Consider the following 27,248-nt stretch of genomic DNA (forward strand, 5'->3'; position numbering starts at 1 on the left):
CCTATGTAGCACGCGGGTCCGCGTCATCGTATTTTATACGTTTCTGTCTGGCACATAGATAGCTAACACATACCTACGAGAAAAGTCGCGGCCATTCTAGTGATCTCGATACGTTATTCTGTCTGTCATTTGTTCGAGAAAAGTCGCGAATATTCTGCTGTTGTCTTGTACAGAGAACCTTCGGTACGTAGCGTTATAAACGCGGACTATTCGCCGAATAGGAAGCAACGTAGTTTACATTCAGAAGCAGAAATATTAAGACTGAATAATGAATAAGTAAAAATAGTTGTAGCAAATGTGAAGATTAGTCAAGAGTGAGAGTGATCAGCTGATTGTGAAGTATTAATAATAGTAACTCATTAGTAATTACTCAGTAAAAATATTGCTACGAGACTCGTACATTATTTTTACTAATAACGTAACATTAATTTCCCCTTACCTAACTCGTATATCTCCGGTAATAGTGACTTTCGATAAGATTCCTAAAAGCGCATTATTTCCATCGAATGCACTAGAAAGGAACGGAATCGACAATAAAAGTTCCCCATACATAAATTGCTGGATGATGTCATCACTGGAAACTCGCCCTTATATTATAGGGTGTATGGTAGATATTTGCTTGTTACTTTCACAGTAGGTATTTGTTCACACTCCGTAAAAGTCTGGAAGCGAGCGGTAGCTCAAGATATCTTTAGCGCCCCCTGCTTGAGGTTTTCCTGTATCCGCTACTGATAGAAAGTCATTGTATTTTCCTCAAATTTCGAAATCGGATTAATTATTTCTTGGTTAGGATTCTCCTTCTTTAATTTGTTCAAATTCATCTTGGTTTGCATGCCAATAAAATTGGCAGTCTTCCTTTCATTCGGACGTCTAGTGTCGATCAAATAACTAAGGCTGCATTTACATGTTGCACTGACAGATGGCGTTACTTCAGTATCGAAGCCAAGCTTGTAAGTCGCAAAGCCTAGTTTACACGACGACATTGGGTTGCGCCACTCGTGGCGTGGAATGAGTTGCGCGCAAATGGTTTCATAATTGACAGTAGACACGGCGAAACCAGTATATACCTCAGTTTCGTCGTTTTGTGGGTTTCTGAGTCGTGTCTGAAATGAAAGTTTTTGCAGCTGCACATTGCACGAATTGTGATGGAGTTAAAGCTTGTTACCTGGAATAGCTGCATAAGAAAAAAAAATAAGAAACCTGTTTCGATTCGTGACTGGATGAAGAAAAGACGTCAGCTCGGTTGTTCAGCATCCCTGCTGAAATAATTTGTAATGGAAGACCCCAGAAGTTCTTTTAATTATCTTAGATTGTCACCAGAACTGTTAACGTTTCTTCTAAATAGAGTTAATTATGCGATAAGGAATAAAGATATTGTAATGAATGAACCACTGTCGCCAGAACTGAAATTACATATCATATTGCATGCCATAAGATACGGTTTTAGTTGGTGATGACGCTTTTTCATTAACACCAATAATTATTAATAGTAATAATTATTAACATTAACAGCAGTAATAATTCGAAGCAGGCCGCATTAAGAAGAGAATGGTGTGCAAACTACTATAAAGAAGATAGATCTGTATAGTGGCAATAATTCCAAATTCAAACATATGTGAATGGGAAGCACTGCTGCGACGTTTTAAATAGATGAATACTGATTAAAAAATGTAGCTTATTGATTTGTGTAGCATTTCCTCCTGTCAACAATACTCCTTAAAAAAAAAAAATCGGCTAATTCGAACGATGGGAGTTTAGTCCTGTAGACAAGAGAATTTCCAGATAGAATTACATTTGCTTGTATTTTTCTTAATTCATTTGTATATGTGCTCCTAATTCAATAAATTTTGCCCTGCAACCGAGCGAGGTGGCGCAGTGGTTAGCACACTGGACTCGCATTCGGGAGGACGACGGTTCAATCCCGTCTCCGGCCATCCTGATTTAGGTTTTCCATGATTTCCCTAAATCGCTTCCGGCAACTGCCGGGATGGTTCCTTTGAAAGGGCACGGCCGATTTCCTTCCCCATCCTTCTCTCACCCGAGCTTGCGCTCCGTCTCTAATGACCTCGTTGTCGACGGGACGTTAAACACTAATCTCCTCCTCCTCCTCCTTGCACTGCAGTTCAGATATTGTCAAACTGTCTATGTTCTGATCCACGTAACGGTCTCAGGAGCAGCAAAATGTTGCTTATTTTTGTAATCAGCATCACTGAAATCCCACAAACACCTATGCAAAGCATAGATATCCAAAAAGCGAACATTATTCTCCGTTCCCCCCTTCATATTTCAGTTTGTCTACACTTCACCTCAAAACCCATTCAACTAGTGTCGCCAGAGTTTGAACACGCCGAAACTGTTTAGTTTCACCGACGATTTGCGCAAAAGCGCGGCGCACTTGCGCAGTGGCCGGTAGCGCAGTTGCCTGCAAGAGTCGTCGTGTAAACTAGGCTTAACAGTAGTTTGCAAAATGGAGACAAAAATTAAGTCTTTTCAGGACAGGAAGGTCCATAACGGTGACAGTCCCGTTATATCGGGACGGATGACAACTCTATTACGGAGGAAATCAACCTCAGACTATAGAGAAAAGTGAAAGAAACGATGTAACCTTTCAGGTATTGTTTATTGATTTTTGGGAAATCGCGCAGTTTGAGATTCTGATGGCCGAACCAATGAGTTAAAATTTTAACTCGTTGGGCCGAACAGAGAGTTGAAACCGATCCTCCCGAATGGGGCGCCCCACGTTAGGCGTAGTTAACATCTGTCTGCATGCTACTCGGTAATTATAAATACAGTAGTAAAGAGTTTGGGGGACAAATGCAGCGCTTATTACATGTTTCTGTTTTTAAGAACTGATCGTGTCAGTACCGGTATAGATATAAAATCAGGATGCGCTCTCGATCGCATGATGTCCTTAGGTTTTTTTCCTGCAGCAATGGTATGTCTTGTGAATTCTAGTGGGATCATTTCAATTTTTCAGAAACCCAAATTTTCTAAACAAGACAAAGGAATGTGTTTTTAAGATCCTGGCGTCAGAGATAACTTACCATAGAGAAACAAATCAAGGAGTGGTAGCGAGAAGTTGTCACAGCTACTGCGAAGGCGGCGATACGAAAAATGGATTCAGAGCGGGAGCTCTATGAAGGTGCTGAAGCGTGTAGGTTTCAGAAGTAAATAATATTTGTGGTATGTTTTATGGTTACTGACTCTTGGCGTTCCAGCTTTAAAGGAAAACTTGGAATCATCGGGAAGCCTACGCAAAGTGAGAGCCGAAGTAAAATCAGAAATAATGAAAGTTTTCGACACTAATCCGCAGCCACGGGATAAACCAGAATTGCCCGAAAGTCTACTACTTATTAACAGTTTAATTCAAGAATACTTGGAATGGAATGGGTACATGTATACGTCCCAGATTTTAGCCGACGGTGAGTTGAAGTGTGCAGAAGAGTTTTTGAAATCTAAATATTGGCTCGTGAGTCGACGAAAGTACCTTTCCGTAGGTTAAAAGTGTATTGAGGCGGAAATACACTTTCAACAATAATGTACACGAAAATAATCATCGTGAGGGGCTTTTTGTGTAATATCAGTGATTCTGATAACATTCGCCAATGATTTAATAGTTTTGTAATTTGTTGGGCGTAGCCTTAGATGTAGTGTGTTTCATGCAACTGTCATTACGGTATGCAGGTCTTAAATCTAGGTGTAGGACTTTCATTTTATTGTTAACTTGCAGAGTCCGGAATGACAAGCAAGACATACAGTAGGCAGAGCATGCAGAAAGAACTACAGGTTTCAGAAGACGAAAATACTCGAAAACTGTGAGTACTTACAGTTGTGCTAATAACAAATGTAAAAAATTGGAAGGTTACACTTTTGTTCAGCATTTTTTGTTTTGTTTTCTATTATGTATTATTTTCATTTTATGGCCTTCATTGGACTACTCCAGTCGGTTATACAGAGCATTAGACTGTGTGTTGTTATTCAGTGGTATAATGCAGTTTAATAATAATTTAATAAGAAATTCAGTAGTGCGGTAGTTATACAGGGATTGTTATAATTTATTATTACATGAAGGGTGTATTTCTCTTCTGCTGCCCAGTACTTCTTCATTCTTTCAGATATTTTCTTTCTTCGTCTGAGATCATTCTTCCTGTAACCCGGTTATTGAACTTCATTTGTAGCCTGGTTTGTGTTCTTGCAGTAGTCTGCTTCTCCCTGTTTTTATGTCGTATACTGTAATTTGGAGTTCTTATATCTTCATAATTTATGTGCTCCTTTTAACGTTGCTCTTACTATTCCACAATTTTTCTATTATTATCACACTAATTCTGTTTTCTGATGATCTAAGCAGATGTCCAAAGAATGAGATATGCTTCTTCCTGATTGTGCTCATTACTGGTTCTATTTTCTTGTACACCGTTTCATTTGAAGCTATTCTCCAGTGCCCATTTACTTAATATTGTTTATTTATGCATGTCCTAATTATTCTTCTTTCTTATTTCAATATATTGTCAATTTCTGCTGTATTAGTTGTTTTGAAGATGGTTTCGGCCGCATAAGTTATTTCTGGTTGTGTGACTGCTTTATAAAGTTTTAATTTTGTTTCTGTGGATAGGCTTTTTTTGTTGTATGTGTTTTTGGTAATGTAATTTACTTTATTAAGTTTTTTATTCTGTTTTGTCATGATGCTTTCTCATTTAGATTGTAAGTTAAGATTTCACCTTATTAAGTTTATCAACAATTTTGATTTCTTGTACCCCTATTGTAATTCTGTTTGCAAGTGCTGGGTCAGTTAGCATAATCTCTCTCTCTCTCTCTCTCTCTCTCTCTCTCTCTCTCTCTCTCTCTCTCTCTCTCTCTTTTTTAATGATATTCTGAGTCCAATTTTCTGTGCTATTTCTTATAGTGATTTCACTTGTTGCATGGTTTCTCAAACAGCATCGGCTAGGAGAGCAAGATCATCAAATCTCATGCATTTCGAACTGACATTATATTTAGCACATCCAATTCTTATGTTCTTTGGGTTATTGTTGTACCATTCTCTCATTGTGTATTCCAGGGCACAGTTGAATAATAATGGTGATACATGGTCAGTTGTCGTAAGCCTGTTTTTATAAGGAGTGGTTCAGAAATGTCTCTTCTAAATGTAACCTTCGAATTGGTGTCTGTTAGAGTAAGTAATCTAATTAGTTTTGTATGGAGTCCCAGATTTCTTAAAATATTTAGTACTGGAGGTCTATGGAGGCAGTCATATGCCTTCTTAAAACCTGCAAATGTTATTGCAAGAGGTTTGTTCCATTCCATGTAGTATGCCATAATCAGTTTTAAACCAATGATCTGCCCTGCAAAGCTTCTCTATGGTCTAGAAGCTCCCTGGTATTCCCCTAACTCGTTTTATTATTTGCGCTTAGACAATTTTCATAGAATTAGACACATAGTTCAAACATAAGCAAGAATAACCTGTTAGCTGTTTGTGTTCCAGAATTGGAGGTACATGCATTGACTACACTGAAATACACTTGAAAAAACTAAACAAAAACCATGCATAAATGTGCACACATTAACAAAATCTTTGCTGGAGACACAAATACTCATATGCACATATGGTTTGTATTATTTGCAATGATGTTCTTACAAGTATTCTCACATAGGGAGGAGGTTCAGCCAATTAACATTTTAGTTGTTGTTTAAATGCAGACAATACTTTCTTGCTCCTTTGTTTTGTGGAAGTTTCTGGTCCTTATTCATTAGTTTGTCATTCACTTGTTACGTGATGATTATTCATGCTTCCAATATTTGCTCAAAAATACATCAGTGTTCTTAAAAATACAGTGTTGCCTGAAGTGTTAAGATTATGAGAGTTCCAATTTTTTTCTGCAAGGTTCTCTTGACTGTGATTTTGCCAGTATTATTTCTTTATTTGATCTAAATGCTCTGATATCATCCAATGGACTACAGATGTCAGACTAAATGTCAGTATTTACACTGGGTGTATTATGATTTACAATATACCACTACAGATTTATATAAAATTTGCTGTGCTGAATAATCCATGTGATACACTTCATCATAAGCAGTAGATTTTTTTTTTGGGTATTCTTTTATGGAGTAAGTGTAGTGATAGAGCAAACATCAGAGTTGATGGCTTAAAAAAATTATGTCTTGTCTTTGTTTGACTTTATGCTTATGGGAAGTTTTCTGTGAATCTAACGGCCCTTGTTAAATGTTCCCTTTTGACAGAGCTGTGTATTGGCAATGTAACACATGAAGATTTGAATTTATTCTTGTGTAATGTTTATGAGTGTCACTGCTTTTCATTAGTCTGCATTCATTTGGAAATGACTCTAGAAAAGAGTTCACTAAAATGTGTTTTAGATGTTATGAAATGGTTAGCAGAGAGAACATAATAGCAAAGGCATGAATCTGAATTTGACAAACAATAAAGAGGGGACTGGATATTCTGCTAAGTTAAAATATACTGTACGTGCTTTCCATGTTGCGGCACATAAGAAGCAAAGGTACAGTAATAAAATCAACAAAACAGAATGGATATGAAGGTACGTTTTCTGTATATGATTATTTCAGTTCAGATTCAAGAATGCCACCATAAATCACAAATACTAGAGCAAATAGAAATGCAATGCAGAAGAAAGGCCTGCTATTAAAAGGTAAGCCTGTGACACAAATGCAAGTGAAAAATTTTTGATGCTAATTTTTTTGAATATATGTATATAGAGCAAACTATAAATTAACAAAGACTTATTTATGTATTTCGGTAATGGTACACGTGCAAATTAAATCACTTACGAGTTGCCATTGTCCAGATGAGATGCACAAATCATAAAATACATGAATAAGTGTTTTTGTCTTTACTGTGCCTTCTCCATGTACAAGGTGGTCAGAAACTGTGTGAAGAGTGTATAAGCATGTTGCAGGGGAAGTTGTGGTGGGAAATAATTGTCAAGAAAAAAGTTCAATAATTTATATCGTTTCAGAGTTTTGTAGCATTGAAGTTACCCAATCAGGTCATTGTGCACACAAATTCAAGCATCCTGCCAGAGGCAGTTGCCAAACGTGCTTCGTTTGATTTCTTCAGATTGAACATACATAGCTTTTGCTTTTGTAGCTTACATTTGCCACTTCCAAAAAAGGCACACTTTAACTGATAATGAGCATTTCAGCAAGTGCTAACTGATGGACCCACAGATATCTGTGCATTGACATGTGTAAATACTTCAATATGCTCGCGCGATGACATCACTGGCTGACTTAAGTGCTTCTGTGCATGTTTATAGTAACTTGACTGTAACACCATGAATAGGGTTTGATGTGATCTATGTTACCTTTTACTGTTCTTCTTCAGATAATGCCACCTTTTTGTTTTGTTCTCATGGTCCGGCTACTCAATACTACGACCATTTGTGAACTTATTCTTCTCTACTTCATCTCCAGGCAAGGTGATTCTGTAAGAGAGTGTCTCACTATTTCCTACCACTGGACGATGAACATGTCTTCAATGATAATCTGCTGCATTATTTCAACTATTTAAGCCAAGTGTGAAGACATATCCAGTTTTCAATAACTCATAACTTCAAATGCACCATTCAATACATCTGACTACACCAAACACAACTTAAAAGCTAAGATTTACAGTCTTCATTTGTCTTCAACGTTTTATGTTGTAGTATGTCTGTTTTCTCTAGGGTGTTCATAACACTTTCAAGGGGCACCATCACCAAGGTATAAATGTTCACGTCCAGCAAGTGCTACTGTGCTCACCACACTGTGCCTTGCCCCTGCTGTGTTGTGCCACTACACAGGCACCGCTTGCACAGATCACAGATCAGTATATGCACAGTGGATTTTTGTGAGTACATTAAATGACCATCTTTCACCAGTATGAGTGTCTGTGGTGGAACATACGTCATTCTCGCGAACAACCCATGTTACACTAGGAGCTTCATTTTCAGTTGCCACACGTCACATCTTTTCTCATTCACGATGAAGCTGTAAGCCTTGCGCCAATCTAGGATTTACTTTTTGCCTTTCAGACTACACAAAAATTCCCAATCAGTTAGCTGACTCATTTTTGCAGCTCAATGAAAGTTGCTACACTTTTGAAACCAGTCACTGTTTGAATGGTTGCCAAACTATTCACTGGTAGAGAGTAAGTAAACACAATGCAAGCGATGTCACAGAAAGAAACCAAAGACCAAATATTCAATGCCAATATCTCCAACTACTCACAGACTGTACAACATGAAATATACATAATATATAAAAAGCGCTCTACTCTCCAGTTGCAGCATATGTTTACAGAATGAAATTGCAGAATGAAAGCAACAAAATGAGCAATATAATGAAAGGTATATCACACCCGTATTTTACAGCTCAGTTCTCATTTAGGGGGAAAAGGAAATTTTACACTGTGATATAGCCATTACTGATGGGGTATAAAATTCAGTATTTTAGGACAGGCATTTCAAATGGCATAATTATTCTTGCATATTTAACAGCTCGAATGTCACATTCCAACCTAGGTACAGACCAGTGAGTCACCACAACCAAAAATTTTGCTTTCACGTTCATCAACTTTACCAACTCCTAATCAAACTGTCACATTTTGACCTAATCTAGATTTCGAGATGTGCTACAGATCAGTCTGTTAGCGCAGTCAAGTTTTTTATCATCACCCACCCCCATGAACCATGGACCTTGCCGTTGGTGGGGAGGCTTGCGTGCCTCAGCGATACAGATGGCCGTACCGTAGGTGCAACCACAATGGAGGGGTATCTGTTGAGAGGCCAGACAAACATGTGGTTCCTGAAGAGGGGCAGCAGCCTTTTCAGTAGTTGCAGGGGCAACAGTCTGGATGATTGACTGATCTGGCCTTGTAACATTAACCAAAACGGCCTTGCTGTGCTGGTACTGCGAACGGCTGATGATTGACTGATCTGGCCTTGTAACATTAACCAAAACGGCCCTGCTGTGCTGGTACTATGAACGGCTGAAAGCAAGGGGAAACTACAGCCGTAATTTTTCCCGAGGACATGCAGCTTTACTGTATGACTAAATGATGATGGCGTCCTCTTGGGTAAAATATTCCGGAGGTAAAATAGTCCCCCATTCGGATCTCCGGGCGGGGACTACTCAAGAAGACGTCGTTATCAGGAGAAAGAAAACTGGCGTTCTACGGATCGGAGCATGGAATGTCAGATCCCTTAATCGGGCAGGTAGGTTAGAAAATTTAAAAAGGGAAATGGATAGGTTAAAGTTAGATATAGTGGGAATTAGTGAAGTTCGGTGGCAGGAGGAACAAGACTTTTGGTCAGGTGATTACAGGGTTATAAATACAAAATCAAATAGGGGTAATGCAGGAGTAGCTTTAATAATGAATAAAAAAATAGGAGTGCAGGTAAGCTACTACAAACAGCATAGTGAATGCATTATTGTGGCCAAGATAGACACAAAGCCCATGCATACTACAGTAGTACAAGTTTATAAGCCAACTAGCTCTGCAGATGACGAAGAAATAGATGAAATGTATGACGAGATAAAAGAAATTATTCAGGTAGTGAAGGGAGACGAAAATTTAATAGTCATGGGTGACTGGAATTCGTCAGTAGGAAAAGGGAGAGAAGGAAACATAGTAGGTGAATATGGATTGGGGGGAAGAAATGAAAGAGGAAGCCGCCTTGTAGAATTTTGCACAGAGCATAACTTAATCATAGCTAACACTTGGTTCAAGAATCATAAAAGAAGGTTGTATACCTGGAAGAATCCTGGAGATACTAAAAGGTATCAGATAGATTATGTAATGGTAAGACAGAGATTTAGGAACCAGATTTTAAATTGTAAGACATTTCCAGGGGCAGATGTGGATTCTGACCACAATCTATTGGTTATGAGCTGCAGATTGAAACTGAAGAAACTGCAAAAAGGTGGGAATCAAAGGAGATGGGACCTGGATAAACTGACAGAACCAGAGGTTGTAGAGAGTTTCAGGGAGAGCATAAGGGAACAATTCACAGGAATGGGGGAAAGAAATACAGTAGAAGAAGAATGGGTAGCTCTGAGAGATGAAGTAGTGAAGGCAGCAGACGATCAAGTAGGTAAAAAGGCGAGGGCTAATAGAAATCCTTGGGTAACAGAAGAAATATTGAATTTAATTGATGAAAGGAGAAAATATAAAAATGCAGTAAATGATGCAGGCAAAAAGGAATACAAACGTCTCAAAAAAGAGATCGACAGGAAGTGCAAAATGGCTAAGCAGGGATGGCTAGAGGACAAATGTAAGGATGTAGAGGCTTGTCTCACTAGGGGTAAGATAAATACTGCCTACAGGAAAATTAAAGAGACCTTTGGAGAGAAGAGAACCACTTGTAGGAATATTAAGAGCTCAGATGGCAACCCAGTTCTAAGCAAAGAAGGGAAGGCGGAAAGGTGGAAGGAGTATATAGAGGGTCTATACAAGGGTGATGTACTTGAGGAAATTATGGAAATGGAAGAGGATGTAGATGAAGACGAAATTGGAGATAAGATAGTGCATGAAGAGTTTGACAGAGCACTGAAAGACCTGATTCGAAACAAGGCCCCGGGAGTAGACAACATTCCATTAGAACTACTGATGGCCTTGGGAGAGCCAGTCATGACAAAACTCTACCATCTGGTGAGCAAGATGTATGAGACAGGCTAAATACCCTCAGACTTCAAGAAGAGTATAATAATTCCAATACCAATGAAAGCAGGTGTTGACAAATGTGAAAATTACCGAACTATCAGTTTAATAAGTCACAACTGCAAAATACTAATACGAATTCTTTACAGACGAATGGAAAAACTGGTAGAAGCGGACCTCGGAGAAGATCAGTTTGGATTCCGTAGAAATGTTGGAACACGTGAGGCAATACTAACCTTACGACTTATCTTAGAAGAAAGATTAAGAAAAGGCAAACCTACGTTTCTAGCATTTGTAGACTTAGAGACAGCTTTTGACAATGTTAACTGGAATACTCTCTTTCAAATTCTGAAGGTGGCAGGTATAAAATACAGGGAGCGAAAGGCTATTTACAATTTGTACAGAAATCAGATGGCAATTATAAGAGTCGAGGGACATGAAAGGGAAGCAGTGGTTGGGAAAGGAGTGAGACAGGGTTGTAGCCTCTCCCCGATGTTATTCAATCTGTATATTGAGCAAGCAGTAAAGGAAACAAAAGAAAAATTCGGAGTGGGTATTAAAATTCATGGAGAAGAAGTAAAAACTTTGAGGTTCACCGATGACATTGTAATTCTGTCAGAGACAGCAAAGGACTTGGAAGAGCAGTTGAACGGAATGGATACTGTCTTGAAAGGAGGATATGAGATGAACATCAACAAAAGCAAAACGAGGATAATGGAATGTAGTCAAATTAAATCGGGTGATGCTGAGGGAATTAGATTAGGAAATGAGACACTTAAAGTAGTAAAGGAGTTTTGCTATTTAGGGAGTAAAATAACTGATGATGGTCGAAGTAGAGAGGATATAAAATGTAGACTGGCAATGGCAAGGAAATTGTTTCTGAAGAAGAGAAATTTGTTAACATCGAGTATAGATTTAAGTGTCAGGAAGCCGTTTCTGAAAGTATTTGTATGGAATGTAGCCATGTATGGAAGTGAAACATGGACGATAACTAGTTTGGACAAGAAGAGAATAGAAGCTTTCGAAATATGGTGCTACAGAAGAATGCTGAAGTTAAGGTGGGTAGATCACGTAACTAATGAGGAGGTATTGAATAGGATTGGGGAGAAGAGAAGTTTGTGGCATAACTTGACTAGAAGAAGGGATCGGTTGGTAGGACATGTTTTGAGGCATCAAGGGATCACAAATTTAGCATTGGAGGGCAGCATGGAGGGTAAAAATCGTAGAGGGAGACCAAGAGATGAATACACTAAGCAGATTCAGAAGGATGTAGGTTGCAGTAGGTACTGGGAGATGAAGAAGCTTGCACAGGATAGAGTAGCATGGAGAGCTGCATCAAACCAGTCTCAGGACTGAAGACCACAACAACAACATTTGCTGTCCTTGCTGACTCTCAACAAATTCTTTACAGCTTAACCTAGACCTTGTAATACACTAAACAGCAGTTTGTCTCTGCAACCAGATTTTTTGTACTCACTTCTGTGTCCATCATTTAATGCCACCAGTGAATGATGTAACATCAGAGTTGTAAACCTATATCTACATGCATACTCAAATGCCTCTGTGTGCATTGTAATTAATCTAATCTCCTCATCACTAACCCTATGGAAGCAATGTGTTGTGTGTTACTGTATATCCCTAGATTCGCCATTTCAAGTTGGTTCTTCTAGACTTTCATGTGATAGTTTGTGTCCGTCCAAATAGGCACTTACATTTCAAGAACTTCAGTGTAGCATCTATTCACCACCACCCAAATACATCATACCTATAGCAGAATGGAACGAGCTTTTCCTCATAAGCTAATTCATACGACACAGAGAGACTGGCAAGAACAGATGAGGTACTTTTGGACATTCTCTATCAATTAAGTAACAGAATGCATCGAGATGACTGGGACAAGACTGACTGCATCACCCACAGGAGCATGCAGAGTGACCTCAAGTGCTGCACTGAGCGACAGAAGAAAAAGTTTGTAAGATGCTGGAAGCAGACCGACAATGCGTTTCCCGACATGTCGCAAAAAGTGGTCAACCTCACTGAACCACAATTGACCACAAAGGAAGTGTCTGTCCAAAAAGCAGGGAACTTCACGGTCATCCCGAGAATTGTACCTGTGGAGGACATCATTGCTAATATCGAAGCGACCATTTGGACCATTCAGCGGAGGAAATATGCACTGAAACAGCCAGGATACTGTGCTAAGCAAAATCTCCAGCTTGCAACCTGAAGAAAGAAGAGGTACAATCTATTAAGAATTTTAATACTCACAAGAGTTTATTGGTACTGCCTGCCAATAAGGGAAATGCGACTGTCGTAATGAAGACCGAAGATTATGAGCAGAAGATCTGGGGCTTACTAGCTCCGACGACGTACACTATGTGATCAAAAGTATCCGGACACCTGCCCTCCATGGTAATGCTGGAATTCAGTATAGTGTTGGCCCATCCTTAGCCTTGATCACAGCTTCCATTCTCGCTGGGGCGTATGTTCAATCAGTTGTTGAAGGTTTCTTGGGGAATGGCAGCCTATTCTTCATGGAGTGCTGCACTTTCTTGGGGAAAGGTATAGGTATAGATGTTGGTCGGTGAGGCCTGTCACGAAGTTGGCGTTCCAAAATATCCCAAAGGTGTTCTGTAGTATTCAGGTCAGGACTCTGTGCAGGTCAGTCCATTACTGGGATGTTATTGTCGTGTAACCACTCCGCCACAGGCCGTGCATTATGAACAGATGCTCGATCGTGTTGAAAGATGCAATTGCCATCCCCGAATTGCTCTTCAACAGTGGGAAGCAAGAATGTACTTAAAACATTAATGTAGGCCTGTACTGTGATAGTGCCACGCAAAACAACAAGGGGTGCAAGTCCCCCTCCATGAAGAACACGACTATACCATACCATAACACCACCGCCTCTGAATTTTACTGTTGGCACTACACACACTGGCAGATAATGTTCACCAGGAATTCACTATACCCACACCCTGCCATGAGATCGCCACATTGTATACCGTGATTAATCACTCCACACAACATTTTTACAGTGTTCAATCATCCAAAGTTTACGCTCCTTACACCAAGCAAGGCATCGTTTGGCATTTACCGGCGTGATGTGTGGCTTATGAGCAGCTGCTCAACTATGAAATCCAAGTTTTCTCACCTCCCACCTAACTGTCACAGTACTTGCAGTAGATCCTGATGCAGTTTGGGATTCCTGTGTGATGGTCTGGATAGATGTCTGCCCATTAGACATTATGACCCTCTTCAACTGTCGGCGGTCTCTGTCAGTCACCAGATGACTTTGGCCTGTGCGCTTTTGTGCTGTAAGTGTCCCTTCACATTTCCACTTCACTATCACCTAATATGAAAAAAACATGTTCTTGTGGGTGTCCGGATACTTTAGATCAAATAGTGTGCCAAAAACTAAATACAGATCCAACACTGTGTATCACACAGAATACGAATCGGTGAATCAAGGCATCTTCTCTGCCAGTGGACATACAGAGGAACCTGTGCAACACAGAAGCCCTCCTGCCTCGGCTGTATGGATTACCTAGAGTCACAAGAATAACGTTCCACTAAGACCGATTGTTAGTGCTCCTGGCTCACGACGTATAACCTGGCAAAACACTTGGCCTCCCTGCTCCGTCCGCACATACATAAAGGACTCAGAACATTTCATTGAGAAGCCGAAGATCTTAAACTTGCACCAAACGACATCTTGGTCAGCTTTGATGTTGCTTCTTTCTTTATGAAATTGCCATTCAGTTACTCTTTGGAGCACATCGGTTCCATTTTCCCACAAGACATCGCAGAACTCTTTCATGCATGTCTCACCACGAGCTATTTCACGTGGAATGGCAACTTGTATGAACAGCTGGAAGGCGCCGCCATGGGTAGTCCTCTTAGTCCAGTGGTGGCCAACTTCTTCAAGGAACATTTCAAAGCACATGCACTGGACTTGGCACCTTTTCAACCTAAGGTGTGGAACAGATACATCGATGATACCTTTGTTGTGTGGGGCCATATGGTGAAGAACAGCTCGGTGACTTCCTAAGACGTTTGTACAGCTCCATGTCAACATGAAATTTACCATGGAATTAGAAATGGACAAACTACCATTTCTAGATGTGCTGGTCACAAGGGATGTTGAAAACCTGGGACACAGCATGTATTTAAAACCAATACATATGTATCGATACCTGCATAAACTATCAAATCACCACCCAGGCCAGAAAAGAGGCATGATTAACACGCTTGTAACGCGAGCAGGATGAATATGTGAGCTGCTGCACCTCAGACACAAAATAAAACATTTGGAAAGTGTTTTGAGGAGCGTTGGGTACTTCACAACTTATATTAAAAGTATCAGGACCAAACACTTGGCGAAGTGACAAATCAGAGATAGAAATGTCTGGTACGGCCTTTCTGCCATACATTCCCAGAGTGACTGACAGAATCGGCAATATGTTGGGCAAACACAGCGTAAATACTATTTACAAACCGACAAAGAAGATCGAGTGTCTCAGATTGGCAAAGGAGAAAAGGGATCAACTTGCAATGTTGGTAATATACCACATTCCACCCACCTGCGGAAAAGTTTGTTGGAATGACTGGATGATCAATCAACACCAGGATCACAGAATATAAGCAACTTTGCAGGTGGGGCAAGTGGAGAAGTTGGCTGTGACAGAGCATGCTCTATGTGAGACCAACCACATAGTAAAATTTGCTGACATGGAAGTTCTGGCTATAGAGAAGAACTATCACACACACTTTTTCAGAGAAGCTATAGAAATACACAAGCATGAGAACGGCTTCAACAAGAAAGAAGAAAGCCTCAAGCTAAACGAATCCTGGCTTCACTTGCTGCAGTGAATGACCATCACAGGTAGCAAGAGAACCACATTGGAGATGACCACGGGGAAGCCTTTGGACATTGGTGCTCCACGTAAATATAGTCTGCGACCGTGAGCTCGGCTCCGGTCCACCATCGGCAATGGAGAGAGAAACTTTGACAATGCCAGACACTTGTGCTGGTGAAATGTCTGAAAAATGATCAGACAAGTGGCTGAAGAACCCGAGACAGCAGCCAACAGGCAGTAAGATCAGCATCTTTGGATATGATGGAATTAAATTTGTTCGTCGTGACTAGGCAAAGACTTATTGCCTTAGTGCACCACTGCTACTGTGAAGCATTCTATCTGTATCATGGTGTGGGGCTGCATGCCAAGTCATGATATTAAATGTCTGGCAGCATTACAGGACAACGTTATCACAAAAAAGCACCAAGTCTTAAGGCCATCTTCAGTTTGTGATGAAACCAGATGATCTTCGACAGCTGGTGGACTCAATGCCTTGCAGAGTCGAGGCAGTGATTAAATCAAAAGGACATTCCATAAAATACTAACAAATATTGCAGTAACTGTTGTGCCAAGGAATTTGTAACTTTCCGAAATTGTTGGGCTGTGAATATTTTGTTTCGATTTCTTGACTTTTTTTATTAAATTTTTGTATTTGAACTTTAATTTGCAAATAATGGACATTAAGGCGTGATTCCTGAAAACTTTAAGTGAATTATCTTGTACATTTCAACTAAAATAAATTCCTGAATGCAGTACTCAGTGAAATCCCTACAAAGTATCCAGTATTAACACCATTTCTCTAAGTCTGGTTCTGTATTTACTTTTAATGTGCATAAACTCAGAAAAATCACTTTCACACATGTAACTAGTAACAAACACCACTAAAACTCAGATGGCTTATTTCAAAGGAGGTGTTTTTTTCCCAAAGAGAAAGAAGAGTATTCCTTGTGAAATCATCTTGCATTGACCATCAGAACAATATGAAGAGTTTTGGGCATATTCTCAGAAGCCAGTTGCTTGGTGTATTATGCAGTGTCTGCTTTGACAATCAGGTACAACATTCTTCATGTTTGCTGCCATTCCTGTTAAGTTACCAAACATTGTCTTTGCCCCATCTGTACAAATAGCAACACCTTTTGCCAAGAAATGCCTATTTTTAACAAATAAAGGGCAATCATACAGGAAATGTTCTCTGCTGAAGCATTTGACTCAAATGATTTGCAAAAAACACACACTTCTATTATACCATCATGATTGTCAAAACATACAAAAATGAGGAACTGTGCCATAATTGTGCTGCCTCCACTCTTGTCTATTTGAAGAGCAAAATCGGTGCACTCTTGCAGTTGTAATATTAATGCTTCTTCAATATTGGAAGACATGACTTCAGCTCTCCGTTTTACTGTATTCTTGGGTAATGGAACTATTTGTATTTCTTTTGCCTCTTTTCCCCGAAAAGCTACTGGGGCCGCATCTAGTTGCAAGCAGTGGGAGAGACGCATGAGGTTTTCCTTCCTTTCCAATTCTAAAACAAACCAGGTGTGAGGCTTTTATTGAGTTAGTATCAGTGTTAATCAAATTTGCCACCAATATGAACTTTTTTTACGACGTCCACAGCTAATGGTCGCGTTCTCGCTTCCCGAGCATGGGCTCCTGGGTTCGGTTTCCGATGGGGTCAGGGATTTTCACCTGCCTCGAGATGACTGGGTGTTTGTGTTGTCATCATCATTCATGAAAGTGGCGAGTTTGGACGGGGCAGAGGTTGGGAATTTGTATGGGTGCTGATAACCGCCCAGTTGAGCGCCCCACAAACCAAACATCATCATCTTTTTTACAAAACACACATTTCTTTTGAAAAAAAATCAGTAGTTTTACCAGCTGACTCAGAATGCTTAGAACTTCGAAGATATTTTAATAAAGAAGGCTTCATGCTTTGATTTGAAAGCATTTCTGAGCACACAATGCATAGGAGGATTGGGTTATTACTGGTTTCTTTGTTGGCCTTTACTGTAATGGAAGGGTGTTGGCAGGGTATAATCTGAACTTCCTGTGTCTTGCGTACAGCCCGAAATAAACATTCTGCGACTCCTCAGGGGGCTCCTGGCTCTTTAATGAGCTTGTGCATTACCCCCAGGCTGCTGCGGCCATTTCTTTCACCCAGGGCTGCATTCCTTTTTTCATACCCTCCTTCCTTCCCCTCTGCCCCCTCCTTCCCCTCTGCCCCCTCCTTCCCCTCTGCCCCCTCCTTCCCCTCTGCCCCCTCCTTCCCCTCTGCCCCCTCCTTCCCCTCTGCCCCCTCCTTCCCCTCTGCCCCCTCCTTCCCCTCTGCCCCCTCCTTCCCCTCTGCCCCCTCCTTCCCCTCTGCCCCCTCCTTCCCCTCTGCCCCCTCCTTCCCCTCTGCCCCCTCCTTCCCCTCTGTGTTTCCAGCTATCCTCCTGGTTATTGGTACTCCTTCTGGTTTTTGTTCCTCTTTATTTTTCGTTTTCTCCTTTCCTTTTTGGCATTTTTGGTCCCCTATGGGATTTGACCTTCCCTTCTTAATATTCACTCCATAGTGTGAGCCAACTGGGGAAGAACACCTTACTTAGTGTCTTCGGAAAGTGGCCTTACCACTTCCTGGAGAAGGTCAAGGTTATGTGTTATTGGTGTGACCTGAAGCCATACGTTCCCCCCACCATAAGGTGTTTCCTGTATTTACATTTCGGGCACATGTCTTCCCGCTGTGCAGCAGCAGAGCCTCTACGCTGTGAATGTAGTCATCCACTCCGTGAGGGGAGCCCCTGCGTTCCGCCACCCGTGTTTGATAATTGTCATGACCATCACTCTCCACACTTGCCAAATTTCCTGGTTTACAGAAAGGAAAAGAAGATAAAGAAGTGTAAATCCCTTGAGCACTTATCATACATTGAGGCTTGTCAGAAATATGACTGTCTTCACCCTGTCTCTATGACAGCTAACTTTGCCTCTGTTATGATCTTTGCCCCTCCTCCCTCCTCCTTACCCCAGTCCAGGTCCCTCTCATCTCTGCCTCCCCAGCAGCTCCCACGTGTTTTCCCCTCCAATGCCTCTCTCCCTACCTGGCCGGAGTAGTGTGTCCCTTCTTCGGCACCTCTTGGTCTTGATGCCCTTCTCCCAGCTTGTCCCAGACTGGAGGTCTGGCACCACAGGTTGGCCATTGGACCCACAGTTCGTGCACCCAAGGTCACCCATTCTCTTTCAGTCCCAGGTCTCACTGAAGCCTACTCTCTGTGTCTCTCTGGGCCCTGCCCTCCTTGACCTATGAAAAAATGGTAGTCCTGGGATGAGGCTGCTCCAGTGCCCCTGGAGGTGCTGACTTCCCTCTCACAACTGGAGTCATACTTCTTGTTTATGGATATCACCCCATCCATCTATATACCTCCCAGGTTGTGTTTACCCCTTCTTTATTGGGTATTATTGATGAAGTCTTCCGTGACATGTCTGATAGAATTATTTGCACCACCGGTATTGCTGTCCCCCACTTGACGAGCCCCTTTTGCCACCAGCCAGTCGCTTGGTGGAGCACGACTATTGCTTTAAGCAGCATTCTTGCTCCACCGGTCTTATCTACCTTCTTCACACCAGAGCCTGTTACTTAATCAAACAGAGCCAGCAGGTGTGTTGGGAACATTTTGTCCCCTCCTTAGGTTCTTCTGTCCCTTCATCACGGGTCTGGGCTTTGCGCCACACCCTCCAAGGTTGCCAACAGCAGTCTTCTATCCTGAGCCTTGCCCTTCCGGGTGCCCTTTGTGTGGATCCATTGGTTCTCACAGAACAACTTGCGAAATATTTTGCGACAGCATCAGCCTCCTGTCCGGCCACCTTCCTCCTCCAGAAACAGTGGGCTGAAGCTTCCCATTTACGTTTCATCTGCTTGTCAGGTGGAATCCTACAATAAACTCCACATCTAGTAAACTTTGTGTGATAAAGGGAACTCCCACCACATTGCAGCCTTCCATTCACCTTCCCTGGAGGGACCCTACCACCCTCTGCTCTCTTCATATCGACCATACCAGTTGACCTATGATTTTATGCTCCATAATGAGCCTCTCCCCCCCCCTCACAGTGGTCCATATTTTGCTGAAATGCCACCATCTTTTGGTCCTTCGCATTAAATATGCCCTCCCCCCCTCCTGATCTTTATTCTTCCTGCCATCCAGACATTTATTTTGCCTCTTTGTTTGCCCATATTCCTTTACCAACCATTGACTGAACCATGCTGTTAATGTTGTTCCTTTGTTCAATCATTTTTCTCTCTTTCATTTAAAAATAAAGCAACATAAGAGAATAATTTTATGTATATTGATATGTCTTTTGGTTACTCAAATGTGTACCAGCTGAAATGTCCTTACTTACCACGAGAGGTACGCATATCACCATTTGGGAACCTCTGGTCTAGAAGCAAATTAGAAAATGAATCTAGCAGATATTGTTTAGCTACCACAGGGATATGCCAATTATGATTACTTTTCTTGTAACTTTCTTCATTACAAAGATATGAACACCAGTAAGTCTTTTAAATAGCACCCTATTTTTTAATTTTTTAATCCACATTGTCTCCTCAAGACCAGTTCAAACACTTATCACAGTGTAACGTTTGAATAAACATGACATTATTAAAAATGTAACACAAAACTGACTTTGGCCCTCTTGTACTAGCACACAGTCTGGGTATCTGATTGACATAAGTCGTCCACTTGTTAGAGTTGACAGTAAATAAATGGATAAAGATTGCAATGTTGAGAATGGATCCACATTTTGCATGTTGGATATGAGATAGCTTTTAAAATAATGCATAGCATAAGAATTACTGGGACTTGTAATATAGCATGGTTATTGGTGTGGCAAATGCTCTTATTTTCACATTTATGCAGCTTAATTGCTGATAAAGAAATAAGGCCAATGAAAATTTCTAAAACATTGTACATGACATTGGTGCCGCAACCCATTCAGGCACACATTAGAGAACAGTTACAAAAAGTTAAAACCCATATAACAATTCTATAAGAAACAATGCTTTTGATAAGCAAAGATTAATCCTTAGTTATAAGAAATATAATATTTGTGGTTTTACAGCTAAACCCATGTAGGTAAAAAAACATGGATAGATGGTGCCAAGAAGATACAAATTAATTTAAGTGATATCAGAAATTACTTTTATTCCCATAATTGTTTTAATGAAAACCATGATAAACTTGGACGTATTGTTGGTTAAAATTTGATAAACCTATTGTTTTGTAATTTTTGTAAATAATTATGATCTCTCAAAACTTACACAAAATTTGGAAGTTAAATGAAATATTAAAGTAGGATTAGAGTTGGATGAAAACATCTTAAAATCATGCTTGCCTGGGAAGCATTGATGCTCACTTTACGATTAAAATACATTGTACTAGGTAATTTTGTTGTGGTATGAAATTATGTTAAGTAATACCAGTCAAAGCTTATGTACTGCAATGTTGCCAGTATGTTGCACATATCAGTCATGTTGCTGTTATTGCATTATACAGGGTGATTCAAAAAGAATACCACAACTTTAAAAATGTGTATTTAATGAAAGAAACATAATATAACCTTCTGTTATACATCATTACAAAGAGTATTTAAAAAGTTTTTTTTTCACTCAAAAACAAGTTCAGAGATGTTCAATGGCCCCCTCCAGACACTCGAGCAATATCAACCCGATACTCCAACTCGTTCCACACTCTCTGTAGCATATCAGGCGTAACAGTTTGGATAGCTGCTGTTATTTCTCGTTTCAAATCATCAATGGTGGCTGGGAGAGGTGGCCGAAACACCATATCCTTAACATACCCCCATAAGAAAAAATCGCAGGGGGTAAGATCAGGGCTTCTTGGAGACCAGTGATGAAGTGCTCTGTCCGGGCTGCCTGGCGGCCGATCCATCGCCTCAGGTAGTTGACGTTCAGGTAGTTACGGACAGATAAGTGCCAATGTGGACTCTCTATACAGTTGATTGTGGAATTTGCAGCTCTCTGCTAGCTCTGCGAGTCGATTTTCCTGGGCTGCGAACAAATGCTTGCTGGATGCGTGCTACATTTTCATCAATCGTTCTCGGCCGTCCAGAACTTTTCCCTTTGCACAAACACCCATTCTCTGTAAACTGTTTATACCAACGTTTAATACACCACCTATCAGGAGGTTTAACACCATACTTCGTTCGAAATGCACGCTGAACAACTGTCGTCGATTCACTTCTGCCGTACTCAATAACACAAAAAGCTTTCTGTTGAGCGGTCGCCATCTTAGCATCAACTGACGCTGACGCCTAGTCAACAGCGCCTCAAGCGAACAAATGTACACCTAAATGAAACTTTATAGCTCCCTTAATTCGCCGACAGATAGTGCTTAGCTCTGCCTATTGTTGTTGCAGAGTTTTAAATTCCTAAAGTTGTGGTATTCTTTTTGAATCACCCTGTATTAGAACTAAGTGAATTTTAATGTGGGCAAACTATTGTTGCTCATGTGGTAGGTATTTCTGTAACCAAAGCAGCCAAAGTATTTGGTGTTGCAGGAGGCACCATATTGATGATTTATACTGCATACGAGAAAAGAGGAAAAGGCTCATCCACTTAGTTGTGACACAGTTGAAAGTGTGTGTCAAGTGATAGCACAGATAGGCATTGAAAGAAGACTGTGATGAAAAATAAGAAGACAACAGCTGCAGAAGTAACTGCAGAACTGAATGTTGCACTCAAGAATTCACTCTGTCAGCACCAAAACAGCACGAAGGGAACTCCATAAGCAGAGAACTGCAGGGCAAGCTGGAATTACAAAGCCATTCATCGGTGATAAAAATGCCTGTAACAGGAATACATGGTACTGGAGCCATAAAACCTGGACTATGGAGCAATAGATTATCATCATTTGGTCTTATTTCACACTGTTTTTGACTTACAGCAAAGTATACATCCCAAGAATGGAACATGACAGGTGCTCTGTGAAGATTTGGGCAGCCGTATTGTGGTATTCCATGGGCCCCAGGTTACTTTACAAGGCACATTACTGCTAAGGATTATGTGACCATGTTGGCTGTTCAGGTGCATCACATGGTACAATGTTTGTTCCCAGATGGTCTTGCTATCCTCCAAAAAGACAGGGCCTCTGTTCAAACAGCTATCATCTTCCAGGACTGATTTTGTGAGCACAAGGATGAGTTGTCACATGTGCCCTGGCTGTCACTGTCACCAGATCTCAATGTTATTAAGCGTTTATGGTCTCCTTTGGGGGGAGGGGGGGGTGCATCATCACTATTCACCTCTGTCATCGTTATTTGAACTTGCCACTGTTTTTCAGGATGAATGGCACAAAATTTTCTTGAAAACCATACAGGATTTGTTTTTATCCATTCTGAGATGACAGGAATCTGTTTTGAATGCCAAAAAGTTTCCTACACTGTATTAGGCATAGTAATGTAATGTCTTTAGTGTTTCCATATTTTTGTTCAACCCCTGTAATTAGTGTCCTCTGTTATCTGTTGCTCATTATATTTACAAGTTACCACACTTTGGTTCCTGGTGTTTTATGTAGCCGAGTGCTTAAATTCTTTTACAGTTGAGTGAGTGACTTCGGAAACCATGTATGTCTATAATTTTTTGTAACATATTTTTTCACATTATTGAACTTGTCTGGGGTCAACATACAGTGTGCATAGTCCAGTGCCTCATCTCAAAGATGCTGAACCATAGAAAACTGCAATGATGGCAGGGACAACACAAGCCCGTAATGTATGCAGCTTCTGCTCCGATCAGAAGATGCCATAATAATGCTTGGGAATGATACTCTGGTGTTGGTTCTGGGCCGATCAGTAGATGTCACAACAATGCTTGCGAGTGATACTGTGCAGGTGTGTTTGGCATTAACAAATGATGTGTCCACACTGTTGTCAGCTTTCAAACACTGTACTGTTTGTTAAGAATCCGTTGTAATATGGGGATACTCGCCAATCTGTTGAAAATGATGTTACAATGTACCGGATGTGCGAATTGGAAAAATAACTTCATACCAGCAAGAGCAACAGCTCCTGTCTGTAAGTGAGCATACAGTGTTTCTTCAAATTAAGTACTGACCAAAAGTCTGGCTTGACCAACACTGTTAATTTGTTAGCAACCTGCAACAACCCATCAAAAAGGAATAACATAAAGGAGAGTAAACCTCAAAGTGCCTGTCCAAAATCTTGCACAACCTCCTTGAAATAAAATATTTTGATTGATGGAGAACAAATATGTACATTAGAGTGGCATTTAATTCTTTGCATGGTGTAATAGAAAACAGGGTGCTGTGACTGACAAAGCTGCTATTGAAAGGAGTTGTGCTGTTGTGTAAGTGAAGGAAATATCATAAGAAAAATGAAACAGATGCAGAAATATGCTTTGAGATTCATGATCATATTGAGAAATTTCCAGCTAAGTTCAATCATTATCATTACCAGAGTATAAAGTGCTTAGATGCTGGGCTGGACATGACTCTGTATCTGGATTCACATGGGAAATAATTTAATGAAGCTGTAATCTGCACAAAAGTGATGGTATAATTAAATGTGAGTGGAGACATTTTACTGTCATCCCTTATGAGAAAAGTAACTGAAAAAGAAATAGAAGTTAATGAAAGGAGAGCAAAGAATTTTGCCGTAAAACTTAAGTGCAAAATCGATTTGTGCATGGAACAGGATGAGACTATTGGTGTCATATTTTACTTCAATGAGAATCTTCTGCTAGCAGAACTTCTCAATTTTTAAAAAAATATTTATTTGTTTATTTATTTATTGTGAAAGAGAAGTAGGGAAAGAGCCATACACTATTACTCAAATACATAAATGAATATTTACCTCCTCCACTAAAAATCTTCACCTTTTCCTGATGGTTTTCTTGGACAAAGCCGTAACTGTGTTTTGATTTTGTTTTGTTCTGACATTGTAAGTGCTCAGCAAGATCATGCATAACTTTCCCATTAGATGCCATTCCTGTCTCCATAATGTACAAAAGTAATATAATTGGTTGTATGTTCCAGAAGAGTATGTAGTCATAATCAGTTAATCTAAATTTGAAGTGACAAAATTCACATCCTCACACATTTTGGATTTTCATTATTCACTATGGAAAGACTGTTACTAGAGGAGTACTATAGCTGTGGAACCACTGGGTATGCCCTATGCTGGCCAACAAAGAAACTTAATTTTTACCTGGTAAATACATGGAATTTCTGTATGAGTCACAGCACAAGGATCTTGTAACAGCCAATGAGTTTATTCATAGATTGGTGTGTTAGTCAGGCTCAAAACATGTCAGGCTGTCCAACTCTCTCTCTCTCTCTCTCTCTCTCTCTCTCTCTCTCTCTCTCTCTCTCTCACACACACACACACACACACACACACACACACACACACACACATCCTTCTGGACCTGTTGCAGTGAGTAAAATTATGTTAAGCAATGTGACCAAGATGGTGGGATATATAGTGCAGGATTTCCACAAATTTTATAAAAAATTCTGCATGTTTCCCAGTGCTGAGTTGGCAGATGACACTGCGGATTATGTTTTTCGAATTTATCACTCACATAACCTTTTGTATTCTGTCTTTTACAACAATAAGTTTTCAGTGTGTAGCTTTTTTTTGGCATTTTACAAGGCTTGAATGAAAAGTAATGCCTCCACCTTCGTTAACTGGGTTTGGAAGGGAATATTTTAATAAATCAAATGCAGAAATAACCCTTAGAATGTGATCTTTAATTACCAATATTCACTTTTCCACATAATCACCAGCCAATTGGATACATCTCTGCCAACGATGAACAAGTTACAGAAGACGTCGACACTTTTTCCGCAACCACAGTCTCTCAGTTCTCTCAACGTCTTCATCAGAAGCATAATGATGTCCCCGCAGATTGTCTTTCATTATCGGGAACAGATGGAAGTCAGACAGTGCTAAATCTGGACTGTATGCCGTATGGTGGTGAGATTCAGTCTCTGAAGTTCTGCTGTAGTGGCACACGAAGTGTGTGGTTTGGCATTGTCATGCTGCAGGAAAACAGTTCCCTTTTCCTTTTGGACCCTTGTTAGCCATATCCAAGTTTGTAGCATTGTGATGTTATGCTCTGGATTTATTGTTGTTCCACGATCATGGAAATTAACATGGATAACACCATCTGCGTCCCAGAACACTGTGACCATGATTTTTCCAGCTGAGGGCTGCGTCTTGAATTTCTTTTTCTGGTGCGAGTCTTTGTGTCTATATTCCACAGACTGACATTTTGTCTCCAGGTTGTAATGCTGTACCCACATTTCGTCTGCTGTAACAATTGGATGGAGAAAGAAATCACCTTCATTCTCATAACGTGAGAGGAGTTCCTGGCAAATTTAAAAGTGTGTGTGCTTTCATTTCAAGAGTGAGCATCTGGGGTACCCATCTTGCACAGATCTTCTGATAACCAAGCAAAGCAGTAATGTGACCCACACGTTCATGTGAAATGCTGTTTGTGCTTGCAATTTCTCTCCAAGTGATACAATGATTGTCCTGAATCAATCTATCAACATTTTGCTTGTGAAACTTGTTGGTTGCTGTCACAGGACGTCCAACTCTTTGTTTATCATGCAGGTCAGATGTTCCTGCCTCAACATCGTTAAACTTACTTGCCCAATGACACACAGCACTCACATCAACACAATCACCACAAACTGCTTTCAATCTCTGATGAATTTCCTTTGGGGTCACACCTTCTACTGTCAAAAATTCAGTGACTGCACATTGCTTAAATCGCATTGACCAACTGTCTGTGCAGGGTTCCATACTTTACATTGTAACAACACAACCATTCAGTGCTAAGGCTTCCCGCCAACTGGAGCTGTAGAGAAGAGGCTACAGAACAAGCCAGTACCTGCTGCATACCAATGCTGCCAACTGTTGAAGAGTTACGAAGATAGAGGCATTACTTTTCAGTCAGCCCTCGTATGTATTTCAGGTGTCTTCATAAGTGTTGAAAATGAGAGGTGTTTTATCATATTTCCACATTTGTTTTGAATCTGGAAAATAAAACTGAATGAGAATTTGTGTTCCATCTACTTTGGTGATTAAGCGTCTACCTTCTCTGAGTGTTTTCTTTTTCTAATTTTTCCCCCCTTATCCAAGTGTTATGTAGTATAGACACCATATAAAACATTATTTTTACATACAGAAATTTAAATTAAATTTGAAACGTGTAAAAATCAGATGGACTCTGTTCTCTCTTTGGAAAGATACAAAGATACAATTTCTTTCCTCTTCTGTAAAATTTATAAAATTTGTTTTATGTCATTTTTGCAGTCACCTATTCAATTGCAGTGTAAAATTGGTAAAACTGCAAACTTTCTTTTGAATCAAACGTTCTACACTAAGCAGCTCAACAAGGAATTCTTATATTACTAACAAATTTACATGTATTGTGAAAATAAAAAATAATTTCTTCAAATTAAGTGTCTGACTCCACTGATCTTTCCAGGCCTCTGTTATGCAGTTTAGTATCAACATTCAAGGAGGCTGCAGGTAAAATATCGCAGTGACATTTTGTGTGCATGATTATTAAATTATTAGTAGGTTTGTATTTTTTAAAGAAGAGATTGGTGTAGCAACAATTGTTTAATAAATATGTGTACATTTCTGTGTGTTTTTACAAAAGCAATTAAAGTATACTTTGACATTTA

At 40.2% G+C, this 27,248-nt stretch overlaps 1 protein-coding gene across 2 annotated transcripts; it reads left to right on the forward strand.

The window, feature by feature from the left end:
- Positions 1 to 2,945: 2,945 nt before the first annotated feature.
- LOC124595097 (centrosomal protein 20-like) lies at positions 2,946 to 27,248 on the forward strand. Of its 2 annotated transcripts, none has more exons than XM_047133691.1 (4): positions 2,946 to 3,142; positions 3,219 to 3,422; positions 3,731 to 3,815; positions 6,583 to 6,640. In XM_047133691.1, exons 1-4 carry the CDS (start codon positions 3,115 to 3,117, stop codon positions 6,605 to 6,607), a joined length of 342 nt encoding a protein of 113 aa, XP_046989647.1. In that variant the 5' UTR covers positions 2,946 to 3,114; the 3' UTR covers positions 6,608 to 6,640. The 2 variants fall into 2 exon arrangements, with proteins under 2 accessions (XP_046989647.1, XP_046989646.1); XM_047133690.1 differs by lacking the exon at positions 6,583 to 6,640 and adding an exon at positions 27,047 to 27,248 and having other exon boundaries at positions 2,951 to 3,142.

Source organism: Schistocerca americana, chromosome 2 (assembly GCF_021461395.2).
Source record: "Schistocerca americana isolate TAMUIC-IGC-003095 chromosome 2, iqSchAmer2.1, whole genome shotgun sequence".
NCBI lineage: Eukaryota > Metazoa > Arthropoda > Insecta > Orthoptera > Acrididae > Schistocerca > Schistocerca americana.

Bases quoted from the DNA above. Each gene is read 5' to 3' on its own strand.
- LOC124595097 (XM_047133690.1), top strand. From the start codon at position 3,115: ATGGATTCAGAGCGGGAGCTCTATGAAG. The intron at 3,423-3,730 runs GTGAGTTGAAGT...GTTAACTTGCAG, and splicing joins GTCCCAGATTTTAGCCGACG to AGTCCGGAATGACAAGCAAG. The intron at 3,816-27,046 runs GTGAGTACTTAC...TGATCTTTCCAG, and splicing joins GACGAAAATACTCGAAAACT to GCCTCTGTTATGCAGTTTAG.